Genomic DNA, 23,230 nt, shown 5'->3' with positions numbered 1-23,230 from the left:
GACCCCGCTCCAAAATGGATGTCTCAGGACACCCTCAGCCTTATGGGCTAGATGCGTGGCTCCAAACTGCCCCTTTAATACACCCCAAGTCTCGCAGATGACATTCACACAGTGTCTTTCCGAGGCCTTAGTTTCTCTTGGCCTCTGGTTGGCACTGGGCTCTCTGCAGCCCTGTCTCTTTCTCTCGGCACCCCTCGGTGCTGGGGTCCATGCACCCCGGATACTGCGCCTACACTGGTGCTGGGGTCCCCACACTGTAGTGGACCCCCAATGAGGACTCGTCCTTCCCCAATAGCCTCAGCCCAATCCATCGGTTTTACAAAGAAATCAAAATATGAGCCCCTCAGCTATAACATAATTCAAGCAGCTCAGGGTGTGCTCCGTCCCTGTAAAAGAATCACTCTTCCCCAGCACTGCAGGCTTTGTAGGCCAGGGTATCTGGTGAGATCCTGAAGTTCCTTAATCTTACCAGAAGCTGAACAGGCAGTCAGGCCCCTTCCCTTAGCTTCCTCTAGGAGAGCTCCTTCCCCCTTGGCTGCTGGCAGGGAATTTACTCTCTAGTCCCAGCCCTGGGGTTTATATGGACCCAGGGCCCTGCCTCTTCCCGTCAGCTGACCAGGTGCAGGTGCAGGTGCAGGTGCAGGCTAATTTGCTTGTTAGCCTGTTGCCATGGTAACCTGTACCTGTGGGCTTCTGTATGGCTCTTTAGGCTCTCTCCCCAGAGAGTTTCTGCTCTTAGAGGAGCAGGCACTTTAGCCAATTCAGTTTTTTCAAAAGTATAAGGTTTTTGGTCATGTCTCCTCTGTGATGCTGTTCAACTGATTGTCCAAGCAATCTACCCAGGAGTTATTAGCTAGTACATACATGCTTCCAGTCATCGCTAATTAAGAAAGGCTTATCATAGAATCATAGAAAATTAGTGTTAGAAGGGACCTCAGGAGGCCATCTAGTCCAACCCCTTGCACAAAGCAGGACCATCCAACTAGATCATTGCAGCCAGGGGTTTGTCAAGCCAGGCCTTAAAAACATGCAAGGATCGGGATTTCACAATCTCTTTAGGTAACCTCATTCCAGTGCTTCACCACCCACTGTCATAGTCATTATATCATGCTGGTGATGATTTACACAAAAGAACTGCCAACTAACTGGAAAGTACAAGTGACTGGAAAACAGAATTTCTGTTCCCTGGGAAATTCCAATATTTTGAACTTTATTTTCATCCCAAACTAGCATAAATATTGAAAGTTTAGTATTTCTTGTGGAAACTTCAAAAAGTTAATGTAAAAACATCAAAATATTTCATTTTGATATTGTCAATACATGTCACATTAAATATTACACAACAAAAACAGTTCCATCCAAATGTTCCTAAAGCTGAGCTGAACAGTGAGTCAAGGGAATGCCAGACAGGCCAGAGAACTGAAGGTTACAGTATTAAGGGCAGCGATAAATTTTAGGAAAGGGAAATGCAATAGACTATTTGGATTCTGGATAGTTTTTGGAGATAATATTGGAAATACTCAGTAGCTTTGGATAAAAAAGAAGGAGCAAAGTTGAAAAGTAGGTACTGATTATGTAAGCTTGTGGACTACAGGGAATGCTGAAACAGCTAGTGGCAATATAGAAGGAAGGGTGATGGAAAGATGAAGAGTTGACTTTACATAAGAGCAGGACCCCTAGTTGGAACACAAATTTAAGTTCTGTAAGGGATGGTGTTGTATCTCTACTTTCCCCTTGAATGCAGTCATTCTGGTCTACTTAAAATCCAATTTACTAATAAGACGACTAAGTTTTTCAGAACATGAAAAACGTATCTGTAGAGTCTACAAGAGATTCTTTGAATGGAAAAAGCAGCTGATACCACCAGGATTATTCCTGCCTCAGAATTTTATAATTGCAATAATACAACAGAAATGGACCTCTTACTCTGTACAATACAGTATGCTAGCACAGAGCCTCTTAAAATACATGTGAACAGATTCATCCATCAAACCTCCATTTTATTTTGTCTTTCTCCCTTTTTCCATTTTACTCGTATTATAGATAAAGCAAAATAATCTGTGAGGAAAGTGGCATTTAGAAGTCATAATATCCATGGTCAGGGATAACAGATTCTGGTTGTGATCTCCTTTGCGGCAGCATCTTAAATCAGGGAGAAAAATCTCCCATAGTTCAACATGCTCCATTAATTTCCTCAGGTTGTAGTGTTATTATGGAGAAGCTGAAGATCAAACTATAACCACAATGTAAAATACTGGGTTTAGAGGGTGCTCCTGAGTTTATGGGATATATGGATATATATGTATATTGGTTATTTTAAGCAAAAATATTTATTCTGTTAATGATTTGGGACCCTAATATTTAGTTATTGTAAATATTTAAATTATATATCACACAATCACAATAATATACCTAGCTATTCAATTTCAACAAATCTTGTTGGGAAACAACCAATGTTACACAAGTAAATCCTTAAAATAGGAGATTATGAAAAAGTTATAGTCATTCGTAATAAATGAATTATCTCAGCAACAATTCTGACAAGTGCCAGCAACATGAAAATGATAGAAACGCTTAAACTTACAGTTCTATGGCCTTGTTCCACATGATGACATATCCCGAAAGAATGAAGGACTCAATATTAACAATGTGTGTATTTCCCCTTTCTGTGCCAACATAGAGCCATTTACTCTGGAAAGGTAGATGGCAGTAAGTAATCCTGCAAAGAAAAAAAAACATGCAACATAAAGCTGTGCCAACGAACAGAATTTCAATAAGCTTTCAGTTGAAACAGCTGTTCTCTCTGTTTCCCAGGGTTCAGAACAGGCTGGGCAGTGGCTCAAAAATGTGGTCTTTTGCACACTTCTTATAGCTCTGTGAAAAAGTGGCAATATCACATGATGTGGACTCCCTTTTCCACAGGTAACCAGGTTCTTTATAACAAGGAAGCTAGGAACTAAAGAGGAAGAACCAATCTACTTGTGACTAGTAGGAGAAGGCAAGAAAAGTCCTCTTAATATAGTTATGTGCAGTCATGTATGGAAGGTAGTATACAAAACAGCCTTTTTGTGAATACATGGACCACACTATGAAACCATCTGATTTAGGCTTTCTGATTGGTCTCCTTTGTAAAAAGCTATTTTTTCAGTTCAGCAAACAGGAAATTAATGAAACATGAGCATGTTTAATGTTTTGTACAATGGAAATATAACATAATGACTCACATAAAAAATGTTCACTTTATTAGCTCTTAATCAGTCTGGAGGGTATGCAGCTGGATAGAGCATTACCAAGCGCAGTCAAGCAGAGAGCTGATTTATACTCTCACTCCCGCATTTATACTACTTTTACAGAATGATGAAGTAGTGCTCTATTGCTTAGGAAGAATCTCGTGATGGTCTCTCATGATAATATACAACAGTTTTGACAAAGATGATGAATGAACAGAGTCAGTTCTTTTGACGTTATAGTATTTACATTAAATTTAAAACCAAATCCACATGACGTATGTAAACTGTTGGTAGTTCAAATCTAATTACATGTATGCTGCCTACACAGGCTGAAGCTTAATCTGATTCTACAGTGCATTCTATCACTCAAGAGGTCTTTCTTTATTAAAAGGGATTGTTTTGCCTCGTATGCAATACTTTATTATTTCATTATATTTGGCATTCATTTGATTCCAGAAACAAATATTTCTTGCTTTGAGATACAAATTAGAGTTAACTGCTAAATAAATATTTTATCATGTCTTTTTTTCCTAAATGATGTGCAGTATTTAACAATATGCGTATAACTAGTTCATACTTTCATGAAATAATAGACTTTGGGGGCTGATTTATAATGAAGTGACTGTAATCAAAGTAATCTGCCCGTTTCAAAGACGCTAAAGTTACTTACGTCCTCTGGGGCTAAGAATATTTGAAACCTCCTAAACTGAAAGAATTGTTTCATTTTGAAACTAGTTTGCCTTATATCTCTAATTATTCTCTATGTGGTATCCTCAGCAAATTATATTCCTTTTTCTCCCTGCAGGCCCTACACAATACTTTTAATGGCTATGTACTTTTGAGGCTATCAAATCATATTATCAGAACATTTTATGCTGGATGTACTCAGGTGAGCTATTTTATTTTTGCCTTTTATATTGCCCCAGGTTCAAGGAAATTGACTTGTGCATCCTTGAAATCCTCACTTAGGCTGCAATTCACCTTGATGTAGAAGGCTAGCAAAAAGTCTCTGCATTTTATACATCTTATTTTGATGAATAAATTGGAACACAGACATTTGACTTGACTCAGTATGCGATAAATGTAACTGTTAAAGGCCTAATGGTGTCAACAGCACAGACTGAACTACCTTTATGACATGCAAGTTCAGGCCTTTAGACACAGCTTTTTAATATCACAAAATCATAAAGAGGTAGGACTGGAAGGCACCTCCAGAAGTCATCTAGTCCAGCCCCCTACCAAAGGCAGAGTCATCCTTCTCCAAACCATCCTAGACAAATCCATTTTCTAACCCGGGGTTGTCAACCGGGGGTACTTGAGAAAGCCCTAGAGAGTATGTGCAGGCGGGTGGAGGAAGCTTGCACATAGTGGCTTCTGCCGCTCTGCATTTGGCCACACACCCTTCTCCCCTCCACCCCCAGCCACCAGGGGTACACTGATCCAAAAAGGTTGAAAACCCCTGTTCCGACCTATTAGCAAAGCTACACAGTCAACCCTGGTAAAACCACAAGATGTAACATCCTAACCTGCCACACAGGTAATGCAGGTGGCTAACATATTGCTGCTGTACAGATTGTACGCATGAGAGAGCCAAGGAAAAGGGCCATGCCCCCTGCTACAGAAGACGACAGAACTCCCCCCTCCACAGTCTGTACCAATCTGACCCTGGGGTAAAATTCCCTCCTGACCCCAAATACAGCAATTGGTCTGACCCCGAGTAGAGGGTAAAATACTGTAGCCAGGAACATCCAGGTTAGGAACCTCTTAACAGGAGCAATGGGAAACCCCAGTAAGAATCTCCAGCCTTCACTGCAGTCAACGCTCAATACTTCTGAGGAAGGCTTAACTCCCCACTCCTCCCACCCAAAACACACCCCCACTGACACGTGCTGCAGCAGGAGAGGGAAAATATCCCTCCTAGCCCCACATAGCAAGCAGCAAAGCAAAGAAGCATGGGAAATATAGGCACAGCTACTATTAGATCAGCACTGACCAATGCCTGTCCAACCTATTCTTGAGCTCCACTGATGGAGAGTCCATAATTACTTTAGGCAGTCTATTCCACTGCCTCACTGTTCTAAAAGTGAAGTTTTTCTTGATATCCAATTTAAATTCTACTGTGCTGCAACTTCAAGCCATTGTTCCTCGTCTTACTCTCTGCAGCAAGAGAAAAGGTGTCCATCTCTTCTTTATGGCAGCCTTTCAGATGTTTTAAGACTGCTATCATGTCTCCATTGAAACACCTTTTCTGTAAGATGAACATTCCTAGCTCCTTCAACATCTCTTCATATGACTTGCTTTCCAAGCCCTTTATCATGTTTATGCCTACCTGTGGTTCCTCTCTAACTTTTCCAAGTACAATTTAAAATATGGAGCCCAAAACTGTGGAGAATACTCTAGATTAGGCTAACCAGTGTCAAGTAGAGAGGCACTATCACTTCCATCTCTTGTACCTAATCCTTTTTGTGCATCTGCATCACACTGCAGACTGATACTGAGTCTGTGCTCTACCAAATATTCCCAGATCCTTCTCCACAGTGCTGTCATCCAGACAGGTGTCACCCATTTTGCATTCCTATTTTTGATTATTTTTCCCCAAGGTAGCATCTCGCACTTGTCAGCAATGAACTGCATTCTGTTAGCTCAAGCTCAACTTTTCATTCTGTTGAGAACTTTCTGAATTGCCCTCTGGTCCTCTAATGTGTTCTCAGTCCTTTCCAGTTGTGTCATCTGCAAACTTCCTCAAGAACTTCTCCATTCCAGCATCAAAATAATTAATAAACATATTTAACAGCACTGGACCCAGGACAGATCCCTGTGGGGCTCCACTTAAAACTTCCTGCCATTTTGACATAGATCCATTTATAATTACCCTTTGCTTGTGGCTATTGAGCCAGTTCTCTGTTCATGTTACAGCAGTTTTGTCTAGCCCACAGTTCTCCAATTTGTTTATAAAAAGATCGTGGGAGGCCTCCTCAAAAGCCTTGCTGAAATCTAGATACACTGTATCCATAGCATTGCCTTAGGCCACCTAAGCAGCTAGTTTGTCAAAGACTGACTTTGTTTGACTTGATTTGTTCTTAGTAAATCCATGGTAGACTTCCTGAGAATATGCTCCAGTAACTCCAGGTAGAGGTGGGACTAACTGGTCTGTAGAGTTCCCTGGTCCTGCTTTTTGCCTTTTTTAAAGAGGGAACTATATTGGCTCTGTTGCCCCAGGAATCCTTTTACCAAAGACCCCTAAGGATTGACACGGGCCCTTGTCCGATTTGGTATCAAATTAACTTTATTTAGTAACCCCTAATCTCATTACATGTATTCTTCCTTGTAAAAGGCTCTTTTCCAGTCTTCTGGTACCTCACCTGTCTCCCATAACTCCATAAATATTACTGCCAAGGGCTCTGAGATCATCTCTGCCAGTTCCTTCAGCACCCTGGGATGAAATTCATCTGGCCCTGATTACCTGAATTAATTCAGAACCATCAAACGCTCTCTAAATATCTCTTTTGTTATCTTACCTCTCAGCTTATTCCCTTCTTTATCCAAATAATTTTTATTAGGTGCCAGATTGCATCTTAATTTTTTTGTAAAGATGGAGGTAAAGTAGCCGTTGAGTAACTCCACCTTCTTTGCGTCCTCCGTTCCGCTAACCTCATGCTTTCTCTGTCTCAGGATCTGTAATTCTGTCACATCATGATTGCTTCCTCCCAAGCTTCCCATCACGTTCACATCCTCCACCAATTTTTCCCGGTTGGTCAGGACAAGATCCAAGATAGATGGTTGTATCCTCAATCTTCTGGAACAGAAAATTATCCTACACACTAGGTCTTGAAATGTTATGTTTGGCTTGTGTTGTTCTTCCAGCAGATGTCCAGAAAACTGAAGTTTCCCATCAGTACCATCTCATAAATTTTGGATAACTTCATCACCTCCTTTGTCACTGCTTCATCCATCTCTTCTTCCTGACTTGGTGGTCTGTGATAAATACCTACCATTTATCTTCATCTTCATCCAAATCCATTCTGATCTGCTATCTTCTTCCTCTTGAACCAGGGAACAAGTGCATGTGTTTTAACATACAAAGCAACACCACCCCCTTTTCTCCCAACTCTGTCCTTCTAAAATAGAGTACAGGCCTCAATGTTGAAGTTCTAGTCCTAAAAGCTGTCCCATCAGGCCTCTGTGATACCTGTCAGATCACAGTTCTTTTTACAGGCTGTGACTTCTAGCTGATCTTGTTTATTTTCCATACTTTTTGCCTTTATATACATACATCTGAAGTATTTTGCATTTTGACCTGGTTTCTGTTTTGTATCATTTGTTGCTATTTTGTGTCTCTCTGGCCCTATCTCAGAGTTGGGCTGCTTCTTCTGGTCCTTTCCCCTCTGACTTGTTTGCTCCATTGCTGGAGAGTTTTGTTCACCATTCCCTTGTGGAACTTAGTTTAAAGCCCTCCTTTCTAAGTTGGTCAGATGATGCCCAAAAATATTCTTTTCAGTCCTGGTCAGATGAATCCCATCTCTTGATCTAAGTCCTCCTTCACAGAACATCTGCCCATTGTTGAAGAATCCAAAGCCTTCATGTCAACACTACCATCTCAGCCATGCATTTACTTGCATAATACAATGGCCACTGCCTAGGCCCTTGCCTTCCACAGGCAGGACAGATGAAAGCACTACTTGTGCTCCAAGCTCCTTAACCCTCTCGCCAAGAGCCTCGGTTTCCTCTGATCTGCTCAGTGGCATTCCTGGCAGTATTGCTGGTGCTTACATGGACAAGCAGGAAAGGGTAGCAGTCAAAAGGATGGATGAGCTCTGGCAATCTTTCTGTGACGTCCTAAATTTGGGCTCCAGACAGACAACACACCTCCTGGGGCCCCAAATCCAGACAAAAAAAAATTGTGTTTCTGTACTCTAAAGAGTACCACCACTCTTCTCTTCTTCTTGGGGCAGTGGTCTTAGACTCCCTGCCCCTGGGGTCCTGCATTTCCTATTCTCTGGGCCTTGCCTGCTGACTTCTTCAACTCTGCCTTTTTCTCAGCTGTCTACCACAGAGTCCTTTAACATGGTTGCTGACTTCAATCCATTCCTCTTCAATTCTGGGGACCCTCCTTCTTCTAGTAATCACATGCTGCCACTTTTCCTCTTTTCCCTTTCACCTCTCCAGCGCCAGCCTCTCATAACTCCTGTCCAAGTAATCTTCATTTTCCTTGATAAAATGCAGCATAGATACCCATGCTTCCAATATTTCAGTCTTTATCCAAGGCAGATACCAGCTTACATGTGGTGCAGATGAAATGGTCTTGACCTTCTGGAAGGAACATGAATATAGCACATTCCAAGCAGGTCACGACTGCTGACTCAGCCTCCATTTATGCCTCCTTTGCTCCCTGGAGGACACCTGAGCAGTAAACAAACAAACAACCCCACTCCCCCCCAAAACCTACACACAACACACACACACACCAGTGCCTGCATATGCGCATACACATGTGCACACATGAATGCCACGTGGACCCAGAGGCTGTGGCGGCACGGTGAGCTCCCTGCAGGTGCTGCTGGCAGTGTTGGCAGTGCCTTTTCACAGGGGGTGCACTGCCACACTCAGGGGCTGTGCATGCACCTGCATGCAGCCCCTATGCATTGCCAATGCACACAAACACACACACACACAGAACTGCCTGGTTCTCCCCTACAGTCTAGGAAAACTCCTCCTCTGCTTGCTGCCCTTTGTTCACTGTTCTGTCTATTCACCCTGTGCAGGTACAGGTTTCTCTCACTGTATGCGGTACATGCATTCCTGGAAAACTGTGCATAACTCAAATTTGCATCAAGGGAACCCAGTTTATAAGGTAACAAATAGGGAAACGTTCCCACAGCAGTGAGGGAAGGAGTGGGGCTGGGATTGGGGCTAGGAAGGGGCAGGGGGAGGGGCTCGGGATAGCCTAGCAACTGCAGGCAGGTGACATCAGCCATTCCCAGGGCTGCAGCCAGGAGCAAAATGAAGGGAACAGTCAGTGGGTACGGGATGCAAGATGGGTGGGGGAGGGGCACAGCTCTTGCTACTACATGCACCCCGGGAGGGCTGCGGCCTGGGGGGCTGCACCCCCAGATCTGTGCATGGGATGAGGGCAGGCTGCTGCTGCAGTCTAGGGTCAGCAGCGGCACTGGGCTCTTCCCAGAGTGGGACTGAGCCACACTGTGTTCAGGTGGGAGGCAGCAGCGCTGGGGGGGGAGGTTGGGCAGCTACAGCAAATTTTGGGGTGGCTGCAGCCCCCCTCACAGTGCTGCTGCTGCCTGCCCTGAGCACAGCACAGCCCAGCCCCACTGGAAAGAGCCCAGTGCCACTGCCAGCACCAGCCTGCAGCAGCAGTCTGCCCTCATCCCACCTCACAGATTCAGGGGCACGTGCCTCCCCAGGAAAAGCCCAACACAGCCCCTCAGTCCTCAGCACTCCTGGGGTGCATGTAGCAGCAAGAGCCATGCCCTCCCCCCCCGCTCCCCGTCCTGCGCCCTACGCCCACTGACAGTTCCCTCTGCTTTGCTCCCTGTTGAGTTGGCCTGGGAGAGGCCGGCCACCATCTGCCTGCAGGCACTGGGCTGCACCACATCCCTCCCTCTGCCCTGCCCCTATGGACTTACCACGCATATAATGAATTTACCTTGCATATAATGAATTTTGGATGTAAAAAAGGGTAATCGGATAAGTGCAAATTTGCATACACAGAATCCGCATAAAGTGAGGCAAATCTGTACAGTTCAGCATCTACAAATTAAGGTATTCACAACAGTTCTCTTTATTACCCAGCTTGTGAGCACAATCAGATAGCTGGACATTTAACAAAAGCATTTCCAGACATGGTTAACTGTATATGCAAAACTAGAAGCCATATTAGAAAATATGTACCCATTCTTGTACAATACCATGATCTTTTACTTTTTGCAATATTTTGGTTTTAGTGACTAAATTAGTGATTCCCCAAGAGTGTGCTGTGGCATGCTAGTGCTGTGAGAATGGTGGAAGCATGATGTGAAAAACAATACTTTATCTATATCATACATGGCCTGTGGAGTTCCCCACCAGTTCATAAAATTGGCAGTGGGCAAGTGGTGGCAATTAATACTGCGATTAGTACTGCCACTGTTCTCCCACCACCAAATTTCCAAGCTCCAGGCTGCTAGATTGAACTGCAGCCACACTGGTTTCTCTCTCCCTCTCTCTCTCTGTTACACACACACACACACACACACCTTTTCAGGAGTAAGAGTGAAGTGTGCTGTGTGCCACCAATTTTAGTCCAGAAAAAAGTGTGGCCCAGGTATCAAAAGTTTGGGAAACACTGGACTAAATCATGTGGCCACATGTTTTGAACAGATATCAACTGAAGAAAAAAAAAATTAGAACTCTCTCTCTTTCAGATGACTAAATCTCTTCTGGCTAAAATAAATAATATCTAGAATGAATAGAGGAAAGGCTGTCACTGGGTAAATCACAGTCCAATGTCCTCATCGATATATATCAGAGGTGTCAAAATCATCTGACTCCATGGACCAGATGAGTGGCATGGGGCCACTCCACACACAAAATCAGGCCCACTGGCACCCCTCTCTACCCCTATGTCTAATCCAACACAGGTGGCACTCACGGGCCTGTGCAGGACACTGGCTTAAGCCAGGTGCTGTGGGCAACACAGCCAGTGCTGCTTGGGACCTGGCCCAAGCCAATAACCGTGGACAGCACATATCCCAAGCATTGCTCATGGGGATGGTCCAGAACAGCAAAAGGAGAAGCACCAAAGGCTGGATTATGGGGCTCCACAGGCCAGATCCAGTTCATGGGACATATGTTTGACACAGCTGGCATATATAATCTCTATGTATGGTAGCCTTATTTAAAACCTACAAGCACTTGTACATTAACATTAACTTGGGTAGTAACATCAATAAGGTATGGTTATATTATTTATTAATTATGATTGCATTGATAGGCCTCTACACAAAAAGCCAAGTGCTTTAAATATACTAAAAAACTGTACTATTTAGTATAATACCATTTTCTAAACTGCATTATTTTTCAATTATATACATTTAATAAAAAGTGATTTATGATCTTAGCATCAAAGTTCTGAGCTCAAGTTCAGTGCTTAAGCTTTTCAAATAAATCTCAGGTTTATAATGAAAAGCTTTCATTTCAGCAGAGTACAGTTGTTCAAAGAGAGTGCATTCTTATATATTGTGCCTTAGCTTGGACAAGAAATCCATTCTTCCATTATTCATATAAACCCCAATCAAATGAAGATGTATTTTGATGCCTATACAAGCAATCAGAAGCAGTGAGGCAGAAAAAAGCAATGCCTATGATAAAGAAAATCAGATCATTATGGTTCATGTAATGGGAAGCACTCCTGCCTATAACAGCCTGCTTCATTAAGCTAGATGATTGAGCTGACAAAAGACTTAAACCTAAGAGATGCTGAGAATCTGCTGACAACTGGCAAATTCTACTGAAGTCCGTGGGAACTGTAGGTATTTAACAGAAGCTTCACAATCCAGGATTAGGCCCAAAGGTTGCAAAGCAGCTGAAATGGTCTTTCAGTCTTACAGGATATGATGAAGACAGTGGAAAACACACAGATTGAATGTAGTATCTTGAGAAGAATTTCTGTGTCTCCAAAATAGATTCTAATTTAATAGCAGACTTTCAAAGCATCCAACATTGAACAGGACATTAAAATGGAACATAACCAAGACATACCAAGTAAAATATTGGCATCTAACTTCATTATGGTTTAGCCTGTCTGTTTCTACACAGAAGGCTTTATTCTCCTCTTACACAGGATTATATTTGCTATGTTAGTGTAAGCAACAATTCCAGCAGAGTTCCTCCTAATTTACAATAGTGTAAAGGATAGAATCTGGCCCAGAGTATGCAGTCTTGTCTAACATGCTTTCAAAAGAGCTCTGACTTCTTTCCTTAGGCCGCTTTGATCCTTTTGCCTGCCCAATCTGCTGCTCAGCTTTCTTCTCCTTTCGCTGAGCTCCATCCCTAATCTCATGTTCTGCTTTCTGCTCCCTGCCCTATTTGCCACTTTGATGTCTGCTCTGTCCCCGATCTGCTTTGTGCCACAAGAAGAAACTACCTGTGTGAAATACATGCCACAAGTTGGACACCCCTGACATTAGTCACAGGCTACATACAAATGTTTAGTTTCTACCAGGGGAATCACTGTTCATCTAGTAGAAACCAGAAGTATACAGCCAGACATTCAGGCTCTCTCCCCCAGACCAAAATGGCCACTCCAAGAGAAAAATATCCCTCCAACAGCCATGAATGACTTGTTTCTGAAAGAGTTTTTTCTGGGAGACTTGAGGCGTCTGTATACTTTATCCCGATTTCATAGCCCCTGGGGACAAGAAATACAAACCCAGGATTTTTGTATTATATGTGTAGCCTGTGCTTTATAATTTGCCTACTGCTATTAAGCATAGTGCTTGCCCAAAGGATTCCCTGAACCCAAGATCATATCTAAACTAGGAAAATAAATTGTGTGTTAAATGCTCTAATGTTTCTGGGATTGACTCTAGGCTTCTCCTGTTGTAGAGCACTGGTACATGCCCCAAACTAAGGAGCTCCAAGAAAAGGTTAAAGAGGAATACAAAGACTGAGAAACCTGTACTTGGTATTATTTTCAAACAGACCCTTGTCAATCTCCTACATACTCAGGGGTAGGTAAAATGACCTAGCACTTCCTGGTAAACATAAATTATTGACATATGCATAGAAAATCATTTCAATAAATACCCAGACCTGCATACTCAGTGATGAGTGGTACAAAAACAGGCCAGTTTCAGAAAAGATTGGGAGTAGAGTGAACTGACAAGACGGTAGAAAAGCTACCTGATAGAATAATAGGCCAGAAAGTGAGTGAAAGCTCAAATATACAAAGCCGCAAAATTGATACCAAAAATTACAAAAAAGAAACCGCAACATAATTCTGGGCAAGATTTCAAAACCTCCTCTGACGGTATAAAGCAGAGGTGCTTAGCATTAAATTGTAACACCTAATTGGTATGGGAGACAAAGGCTTAGCTTGAACCTCTTTGTGTCTGGTCTCACTGCTGTGGTGTTCATCCCCTCTGACATGCAGTGTGCTGAGATAGGAAAATCTTTTTCTTCTGAGGAAGGGCCAACCATTTTTTCCTAGTTTATTTATGGGGAAAACTACCATAGGTGTTGTTTGTTCATCTTAACCAGAGCAAATCTGGTGTCCTTAGTAAAAGAAGTTACTTTCAGTAACTGGAGTTCTTTGAGATGTGTTGTCCATGTGCACAGCCTCACAGTGGTTGCACACGTGCCTCAAACTCCTGATCAGAGAATTTTTGCCTTAGCAGTACATATAGGCCAAACCCTTTTCACACTCTGTGATATAGGGCACAGCACTCTTCTGGCTCCTGAGTTTCCTTTCAACTGCAGAGTCATATATTGCATGTGACTAAGGAACAGTGAAAAGAGAGCAGGATGTAGAGCATGTGCATAAGGATACACATCTTGAAGAACACCTGTTGGTAAATAACATCAATAATATGCTTGGATATATGGAAACTATACTTGGCAAAGCAAGCCAGCTAATTTTCTCTTCTTAACTGTAAACTAGATGAAGAATATGACTTTTTCTCCAAGGTCTGATCAGCATGACAATGTGATCACATCAGTAAGCAAGCCTGAGCAGGGTACACTTGTACTCTTGGGTGTTCAGGCTCACTGCTGACCACCTGGGGTTATCTTAAGTGACTGCTCTCAGATACATCAAAGAATGAGGCCCCCCAAATGACCAAAGTGAAGCCCCAGTATTATCTCACTGGCATATATATAGGTTTGGAGTTTTGAAAACAGGTAGCAGTGGGCAGGATATACTTAATAGTGTCCTAGCCAGGTATGCAACTGCTGCAATGTAAATGTATCCTAGAATAACAGTATATATGGCAGTGGTTCTCAGCCTGCAGCCCATGGGCTGTATGTGGCTCAATCAGCACACTACTGTGGCCCATGTGACATCCCGTTAAAACATGTTTAAATGGGTACACAGGAAGTACATTGTGTGGGTGTAGCCCACAACACATTCAGGGGGGGCTTAAATGGCACCATGGGTCCCCAGAGCCAGCCAATGATGAGCTGAATGTCAGACACTTGACCTGATGGTGCAGAGTGACTCCAGGGTCTCCTTGCACCAGCAATATGATGTAATTGGGATCTGATTCCTGATTCCACAATTGGTGCAATTGTTGAGATTGGGGATCAAATCCCATCACATCTTTAACTGAACTTCTGTTAAGGGCCTCAGACACAGAAGTAGTATTAAAGGCTGTGATGGTCTAAAGACATTTTCCTGATCTTAACCATCACTCAAAATTTTCCTACTCAGGATTATGTGCCCTGTTCAAAATAATCTTTCTGTTTAGTGCCTTTAAGTGACTGCCTTCCCAGTCTAAATTTATGCATGACTGCTGACATTAACGTCAGGGTTATAACTGAGTGAAGAATTTTTAATGATTCTGTGAATTTCATGCTATTATTCTATCATGAACGATTTGTAAATAGAAAGTTACTTTCAGTGATCCACATACTATTTACAAGTATTCAATTTGTATAAACAAAGTTTAGCTTAGGAAATATCCCTGCAGATATTTACTATCTATAACAGTAGTCATCTAAGCTATATGCTATTGATTTTATTCCCTGACTTACTGACCTGAACTTACACGCAGCAGGAGGCTTTGATTTTCTTTTTGAGAGAGACAGAATCATAAGCTTAGAAGGGACCTCAGGAGACATCTAGTCCAGCCTTCTATATAACCACAGGAAGTACTATTCCTAAACCATCTCAGACCCTGTGAAACCCCATCTGAAGCCTCCTGCCAATCTGATAGCAATCCAGCTGTTGTTAGTCTTTGTTTGCAGTTGTTTATTCAGTTATATGCTCTACTGTTACAAATGAATTAACAGTAATTCTATCTATCCCACATTTTTCTCTCACATGACATAATGTCATGTGGCACTGTATCAGGTTATTCTGTCAAAGAAGGATATTAAGTTGGTTTGTCCTGATTTGTTTTTAACATATCCATGGTGGCTGCTAGTGATCACCCTTTTCTCTCCCAAGTGTTTACACCTGTTTTATGGTTTGTTCCAGTAATTTTGAAGATATTGAAAGTTGGACCTTTGATACCTAGACGTTACATACCTGAGTTGTAAAATAATATCTGTATCTACATTTGTATGGAAAGGTCTAAAAAACCCATGAGAAAATGTCTAGCATAGTTTTCAAATACCATTTTTATATCAATCTTGTATATAAAGCAAAAGATAGCATGTAAGATATACAGTAAAAGAAAATTCTAATTTCAGAATTATATTTGCAACCCAAATGTAGCCTAGACAGCACACAACGCTCTTTTAATATTCATGGAAGGAGGTATATAATTAAAATATATATTGTATTTCTGTGCTATTTGGGAAAAATACTTGAGAGAAAGTATCAATATTTTGTCTCACTAGTCTTGCATTTACATTTTAGGAAAATAGACTGGATATCCTAAACTACTTGCTGGATATTATGAATGCTGGTTTGTGTTAATATAATAAGAAATTTTATACTGTTTCTCCTATACCTCATTTAGTTTTGTCAGCTGGCTGGGTGCCCAGTACTGCTTTCAAAGCTTATCAAATGTCTGAGCCTTTTTTACTATGCTCTTTACCTGAAATAGTGTACCTTAAATTTGACAAGAATGTGAAGGAAGAACAAACACAAATTTGTCAGACTTTGGAAATTTTGATTAAAAATATAAAAGGTGTGAGAAGAATTTCTAAAATATGTCATAAGCTTTTGCAAGTCCCAGTACTATGATTTTCAAAGGCAGGTAGTTATCATGTTTCCTTGTCTATCACATGCCCCCCCCAAATACATGCTCCTTATTGTGAGAAGGAAAAATGAAGAAAGAAAGATTTTTCCAGAATCTTAACTGCCATAGCATGTGTCCATCATGGCTGAATCCTGGCCCCAAGGTCACTCAGTATCTAGCTGCAGCTTCAGAACTACAGTTCTACTACTCAGCCACCATAACAACGTTAATACTAAACTGGAGACCCCTCTACATGTGCAGGTAAAGGCGCAATGGGCAGATGTGCATGGCCAGAATTGTGACTGTGGGATCTCGCATTAGATCCCATCACACCTTTTTTACTGGTGTAAGAAGCAAGCTCTTGCGGTTGGCAGCCTCCTCAGCTGAGAGGGTCCCAGCCACAGGGATACCCCATAAACCCCCACAGCAGAGAGAGACAGCTGCATGGGCGACTGGTGCCTCCAGAGTCTGGGGGGGTGCACCAGATTGCCAATGGGGGTGGGGGGGACTGCCCAGTGGCAGAGCCAGCAGCAAAACCAGAAATGTACTTCTGCTGGCACTTCCAATTTCTGGTGCTTCCAGGGGGTGCCAATCATGCTGGGGGGAGTAGTAGATATGCTGGAGGGTAGGGCTAGGATTCAGAGTGACCTAGTCAAATTGGAGGACTGGACCAAAAGGAATCTCATGAGGTTCAACAAGGACAAGTGCAAAGTCCTGCACTTAGGACAGAACAATCCCATGCACCAGTGCAAGCTGGGGGCTGACTGGCTGGGCAGCAGCTCTGCAGAAAATAACCTGGGGGTTACAGTGGACAATAAGCTTAACATGAGTCAGCAGTGTGCTCTTGTTGCCAAGAAGGCTAATGGCTTACTGAGCTGCAATGATAGGTGTGTTGCCAGTAGGTCAAGGGAAGGGATTATTCCCCTCTATTCAGCACTGGTGAGGCCACATCTGGAGTACTGTGTTCAGTTTTGGGTTCCCGACTACAGAAAGGATGTGGGCCAACTGGAGAAAGTCCAGCAGAGGACAACGAAAATGGTGAGGGGGCTGGTGGACATGACTTACGAGGAAAGACTGAGGGAGCCGGGCTTATTTAGTCTAGAGAAGAGAAGACCGAGAGGGGATTTAATAGAAGCCTTCAACTATCTGAAGGGGGTTCAAAAGAGGATGCAGCTGGACTGTTCTCAGTGGTGGCAGATGACAGAACAAGAAGCAACAGTCTCAAGTTGGAGCATGGGATGTTTAGGTTAGATATTAGGAAGACTTTTCTCACTAGGAGGGTAGTTAATCAAACACTGAAACAGGTTACACAGAGAGATGGTGGAAGCTCCATCCTTGGAGGTTTTCAAAATCTGGCTAGACAAAGCTTTGGCTAGGATGATCTAGTTGGGGATATTCTTGCTTTGAGCAGGGGATGGGACTAGATGACCACCTGTGGTCACTTCCAATCCTAACTTTCTATGATTCTAAGGTTCTTTGGGTAAATGTGATATCTTTTATTTGACCAGTCAGATTTATCCAAAGAACCTTGTCTGCCTATGTCCTTAGACCAACACGGCTATGACCTATACCCCTGAAACAAATGCATACATTTTCAGAACACAGTTGCAAGGGCAACAGAAAGCTTCTCAGCTCCAGTTTAACTCACCCTTCCTGGCTTATGTTAGTGTGCCCCATGAGACATGCAGCCCCCAGTCTCTTAGAAGTTAGACAGCCCTGTCCTAAACAGTATTTAGTTGTGGAAAGGGCTAACTCCAGTCTCTTGAAAGTCATGAACTGCATGATGTTGCTTTTTGAAAGCCCTGACCTTGTTCTTTAAAAGAGACACTAACATTCTGAGGAAGCTTACATTCATCCAGATACTCATGCTCTATGTCCCTATTATAGACATTTGTATTTGCACAGGAACAGACATTCTTCCAAGCCAGTATTTCTGCTAGTTCTTAACTTTCTGTCACAACGCCATATTTATGATATGATTCTGTTGCGTAGGAATGGGTAAATGTCACAAATGCAGCACTCTGAAGTCTCTGTGTAGTAGGAAGGATGTATTGAAAAGAAAAAGCCCATTGTTTAAAAAAACCCTGCCTTTAGCTGTGGGAAAAATATGAAAATCATATTGCTGGAATACTTTGAAAAACCTTTCTGTTTGTTACCAATTTTGCTGATGCATGGGTTCATGCATCTAGACTGCAGGCCTATCTCTAGGCAGAAGCTTAGTTTCAATGTTTTAATTTCCTAATCTCTCTCTCACTAAAAGGGGTCTTTGATGAAAACAAGCCAGGCCTTTGTTGCTTTGGAGATCATGAATCCTTGTGTGCAGTGTTAGGACAACCAGGACAACTGCCTAGGGCCTCAGGACATTGGGAGGAGGGGGTCGTATGTGATTAAGTCATCTACAGAGTAGCAATGCAAGTCATCCAACCTATTTTTGGGAAAGTTGGGGCCTATGCCTTAGCTTCTCTGTAGGGATAATAGGAAACTAAAGCCAGCTGTCTGTGCAAGTGCCAGATGATGACGTTATTCCATAGTTTCACAGCCTAATGGTATGTCAGGACTTTAGTCTGTGGTCTCATTACAGCCAGGCATTACCTAAAGCTAGTTTGCAGTCAATTAGCTGACATGGTTGTAAATGTTTAGCCATTCCACAAACACTTGTATCAGGAAAGAAATGCTGGTGATTTATCCCCCAAGAGATGCATGACAATAGAGGCACTAGACTAGAATTTTTAGTTGTGTTAATTAACCCAAATGATTTATAACTTAAGCTCAGTTAATTTGAGATGAAAAAAAGACCCTAGTCTAGAATCTCTAGTCTAGGAAAACTAAAAAGCACATAATGGAGAAAACACATTGGTGATCTTATCACATTAGATCCATAGCCTAGACACTGAACACATGCGCTAGGGACAGACATTATATATAAACTGATTTAAGTGATCAGAAACTGGTTTAAACCCATAACAACAGATGTTCAGTGCACATAAATCAGTTTGAAAATGGCTGAAACTGGTTTGCGATAAACCTGGTTGAATGTAGTATCAGACTCAACTGATTTGGGTTACACCGGTTTATGCAATCTGTCCCAGACCCCTTCCTGGTTTAAGTTAAATCAGAGTCCCCCAGCATCCCACATGCTTTGCAGCCCTGGGCAGGGCTCTCTGCTCCACAGAGCTGGGCTGGCCCTACCCCTCTGCTTCCTCACTGGAGCTCTGGCAGAGACTGCAGGTACAGCAGCATCTGCCCGACTTTCCCATGGCCCCACCCCGCTCCCTCACCACTCCCTGGATTCCCCCCTCCCCTTTCCCATAGCACAGACCATAGCCAGCATGTGGTATGCTAGCTAATGCTGAGAGGTGTCAGTCAGACAAGACAGTGTCTGCTTAGGGCTTTTTGGAGCTAATCAAAAGGTCAGCTGGTCCCTCCATTCCTTCCTTGGAAAAAGCTGTTTAAGAAGAGCTTGAACTAATGAGAGAGGCTTTTGTTTTCTGGATGGGCTGATAAATGCTGTTATCAACTCCCTGCTTTGCTGGTCAGAAGCAGCAGAGAGAAGGGGGAACCCTTCCATAATCAGAGTGTCCTGCCTGGCCACACCCCCTTCAGCTTAGCAGCATGGAAGGGAAGGCAGGGCTGCTCTAGCACCCCCTGACTCTAGCCTGAGCCACTGCAGCATGTGCCTACATTCCTTCAGTCCAGAGGAGATGTCTGTGCAGTTACAAACTAGTTAAGGTTCCAAACCTAGCCAGTTACAAACCTACACAGGTTAAATTAACCTGCAAAGATTGAATCAATTCAGGCTCAGGCTTTTTGAATGTCTGTCCCTAGCCTTGAAGCAAAATTCATGTGAACATATATCTGATTATATTTACTATATAGAGACACTGTGGTCAGGGTACATACTTCACGGTCAGGGTACATACTTCACAAGAACATCCACATCATAAGATAAACAGCAAAGAGTGTGTACAGAAGATGCTTTTTTGCCATTTAAAGTGGACTTAACAGAAGTGCATGACTTTACAGCACTTAATGGGTACAGCATTTAAAATTAACCCTTGTTAAATGAGGTATTAAATTTGAAGCACTGTATTTTACAGCACTTCAGCAACCTATAGGTCTTTAAATAATTTATGTACGCTGGTCAAATTTTTGACCAGTAGAAAAGCCCCAGGAGGCTGTGGAGGGCCCCCTTCTTCATACCCTGCAAAGTGCAGGGAAGCCCAGAGGCACCATCCACACCAAAAACTGCACTTCCGTTATGTTCAATAGCACTGTAACTTTATAGTGTTATAGAATGTGCTCTGAATTAAGCACTGTAAAATGTGCACTTAGCACTTCTGTACACAAGCAAAGTTTTTACCTTCTATAACTCACCAGTCTATCTCCTAACTATACTGTAGTTCTATAAACTACAACAGGTGTGTCACACATATGGCCTGCGGGCTGGATCTGGCCCACAGAATTCTTCTCCGACTCTGGCTGCAATAGAGGACTTTCCTGCAGAAGCAGCAGCCAAGCACATGGGTACCATCAGCAGTGCTGGAGCCCCAGCAGCACCAGAGGAAGTAGCTCAATACCATGGCTGGTTCTTGTGGCCGCAGACAAGAACCCACAATTGTGGGCTTCTTCCCATGGTGCTATTGGGGCTCCAGTACCACAGCTCTGGCCTGGGCACTTGCTTGCCACCCCAGAAACAAGCCACTGTGCAAGGTTTTCTAGCACCACTGTTCTTGGCAGCTTGGCTGCCAAGCAACTGAGAAAGCGCAGCATCACTGGAGCACTACAGAAAGAAGCCTGGCATCATGACTTGTTCCCCTGGTGGCAGCCAAGCACCCAAGATGTCAGGCTTCTTCCCACTGGGTCCCAGACTGGCCAGAGTGGATGTCATATGCTTTGGATCTGGCACAGGAGAGATGGGGGGATCTGTGGCCCTGATCTGGCCCTACAGCCTTCATCTGGCCTATGGACTGGTTCCAGAGCACCCATCAACCCCACAGCAGCCAAATAAGTTTGACACCTTGAACTACAGTATGCCCAAGTTTCAGCTAATATCCAGTTCATTCTATATACAAAAAAGACCACACCAGTCCTATCCTCTAACAATTCCAGTGGCTACCTGGAGTAGTAATACAGAAGCACTGCAGTGGGCACCACTGTAGAATCTAAAAGTCCAGGACCCAGAATAGCTGGTCATGTTGCCCACAACTGATGCAGAGAACCTGCAGGAGCCACAAATGGGTGCCCTTGCAGACTGTGACTACTTTTGAGTGACAGATGAAGCACTAAGGTGCACATTAGGTCTTAGAAGCACTGAGATGCACATAAATGATACTAGATGGAGGACAAAACCATTGTCATCATTGCATCAAGGGGCAAAGACAAAGAAACACTTCTTGATGACAACAAAGAAACCCACTTCCCTGTCAGAGAAAAAAAACTGCAAAGAAATAACCATACCTTCCAGACTTCTAATTTGCTTCTGATGCCAATTCAAGGTCCAGAGACAATATGGCTAAGAGCTGAGTCAATCTTTCATGTGTCAGGATTAAAGCAATCACCAAAGATGCATGACTGCTGTGCCTTGAGAGAGACAATAAGACTAACCTGGACTATAATCAGATTCATCTTTTTGCAGAGCCCTCCCTACAGGGTTTGAAGACAAGGAGGAACAATACCAACAGCAATGAAAAAAACTGAAAACATGTCAGTCAGCAAAAGCCACTGACCTGAGAGAGCTGAGGAGCAGAGTTCACCACTACTTACATTTATACTTCACTATGCACATTTTAATTACTATGTGGGGTGCTCAGAGCACTACAAAGTAATGAGCACTACAGAAATAAACAGATTAGAATCTACTGCTGCTCTTTTATTTCTATTTAGTTTTAAAACTAGACTCAAAATTCCATTTATAATGAATATGAGAAAAAAGTCAGAAAGAAGGAATGGCACAAAGGCAGAAAGGAAAGCAGAAAAGAAACACATTTACTCAAATCTAAGATTACCCTGAATTAAAGATGCCCCCCACTGCATAATTAGATTCTGTACACAGAAAGGCTAGGGGCAGACTTTACGCATAAACTGGTTAAGTGATCAGAAACTGGTTTAAACCTGTTTAAAATTTCCTGCATCTCTTAAACCTGTAACAGAACAGATGTTCAGTGCACATAAACCAGTTTGAGATAAACCTGGTTGAATGCAGTATTGGACTTAACTGATTTCTGCTCCAGCTGAGCATGACTGGCCCCTCCCCTCTGCTCCCTGGCTGCAGCTCCAGCAGATACAGTGAGGTCTGCCAGCATTAGCTAGCATACCACATGCTGGCTATGTTTTGTGCTGTGGGAGACAGGACAAAGGCAGACAGGACAGTGTTGGCTTAGGGCTTTTTGGAGCTAATCAACAGGTAACTGGTGATGTCCCTCCTTGGAAAAAGTTGTTTAAGAAAAGCTTGAACTAATGAGAGATCCCTTTGTTTTGCTGATGGGCTGACAAATGCTAACAATTCCCTGTTTAAATCCCTGCTCTGTTATCAACAGTTATGGGGGGAACCCATCCCTAATCAGAGCATCCTGCCTCAGCTTGGCCACATCCCCACTCAGCTCAGCACTGTGGAAAGGAAAAGAGAGCTGCTCTAGTACCCCCCAGCTTCCAGCCTGAGCCACTACAGGCATGTGTCTGCATTTCTGGAATGAAAAGGGAATGTCTATCTACTTCCAAATCAATTCAAGCTTTGCAGGTTAGATTAACCTGCAAAGATTAAATCAATTCAGGCTCAGGCTTTTTGAACATCTGTCCCTAGCCAAAATATAAACATTTGTTATAATTTTCCATGTATAGAATCAAATTATTGGAGGGTTATCTTTAATTCAACCTCCCCCCCCCATTGCTGTGTGGGGGCAGGCTGTGGGGGGCAGGTGGTGTGGGGAGGTCAAGTAGTACCTGCTTTCTTCCACCTCTGTCTCCTGCCTGCCCCTCCAGCCTCAGGCTCCTCCTTCCCTACACCCAGACCACTCGCCAACTGGATGTGATGTCTGTTGAGTAGGGATTCTGGCCACTGTGGGGTGGCCCGCAGATTGCCTCAGGTGGTGTCCCCCCATTGGC

The 23,230-nt window shown here is 43.1% G+C and overlaps 1 protein-coding gene across 3 annotated transcripts in view; it reads right to left on the bottom strand.

Annotated features, from left to right (window-relative positions):
* STXBP5L (syntaxin binding protein 5 like) overlaps window positions 1-23,230 on the bottom strand; it is a 448,370-nt gene that overhangs the window by 254,808 nt on the left and 170,332 nt on the right. For all 3 annotated transcript variants that reach the window (XM_019527059.1, XM_019527060.1, XM_019527061.1), the window contains exon 5: window positions 2,585-2,719. In XM_019527059.1, coding sequence (XP_019382604.1) covers window positions 2,585-2,719 — 135 coding nt within the window. The remainder of the gene's footprint in view (window positions 1-2,584; window positions 2,720-23,230) is intronic.

This window comes from Gavialis gangeticus, unplaced genomic scaffold (genome assembly GCF_001723915.1).
Source record: "Gavialis gangeticus isolate Ggan-Ray unplaced genomic scaffold, GavGan_comp1, whole genome shotgun sequence".
Classification (NCBI taxonomy): Eukaryota; Metazoa; Chordata; order Crocodylia; family Gavialidae; genus Gavialis; species Gavialis gangeticus.
The sequence above is the reverse complement of the archived record's forward strand: the minus strand, read 5'-3'. Positions and strand labels throughout refer to the sequence as shown.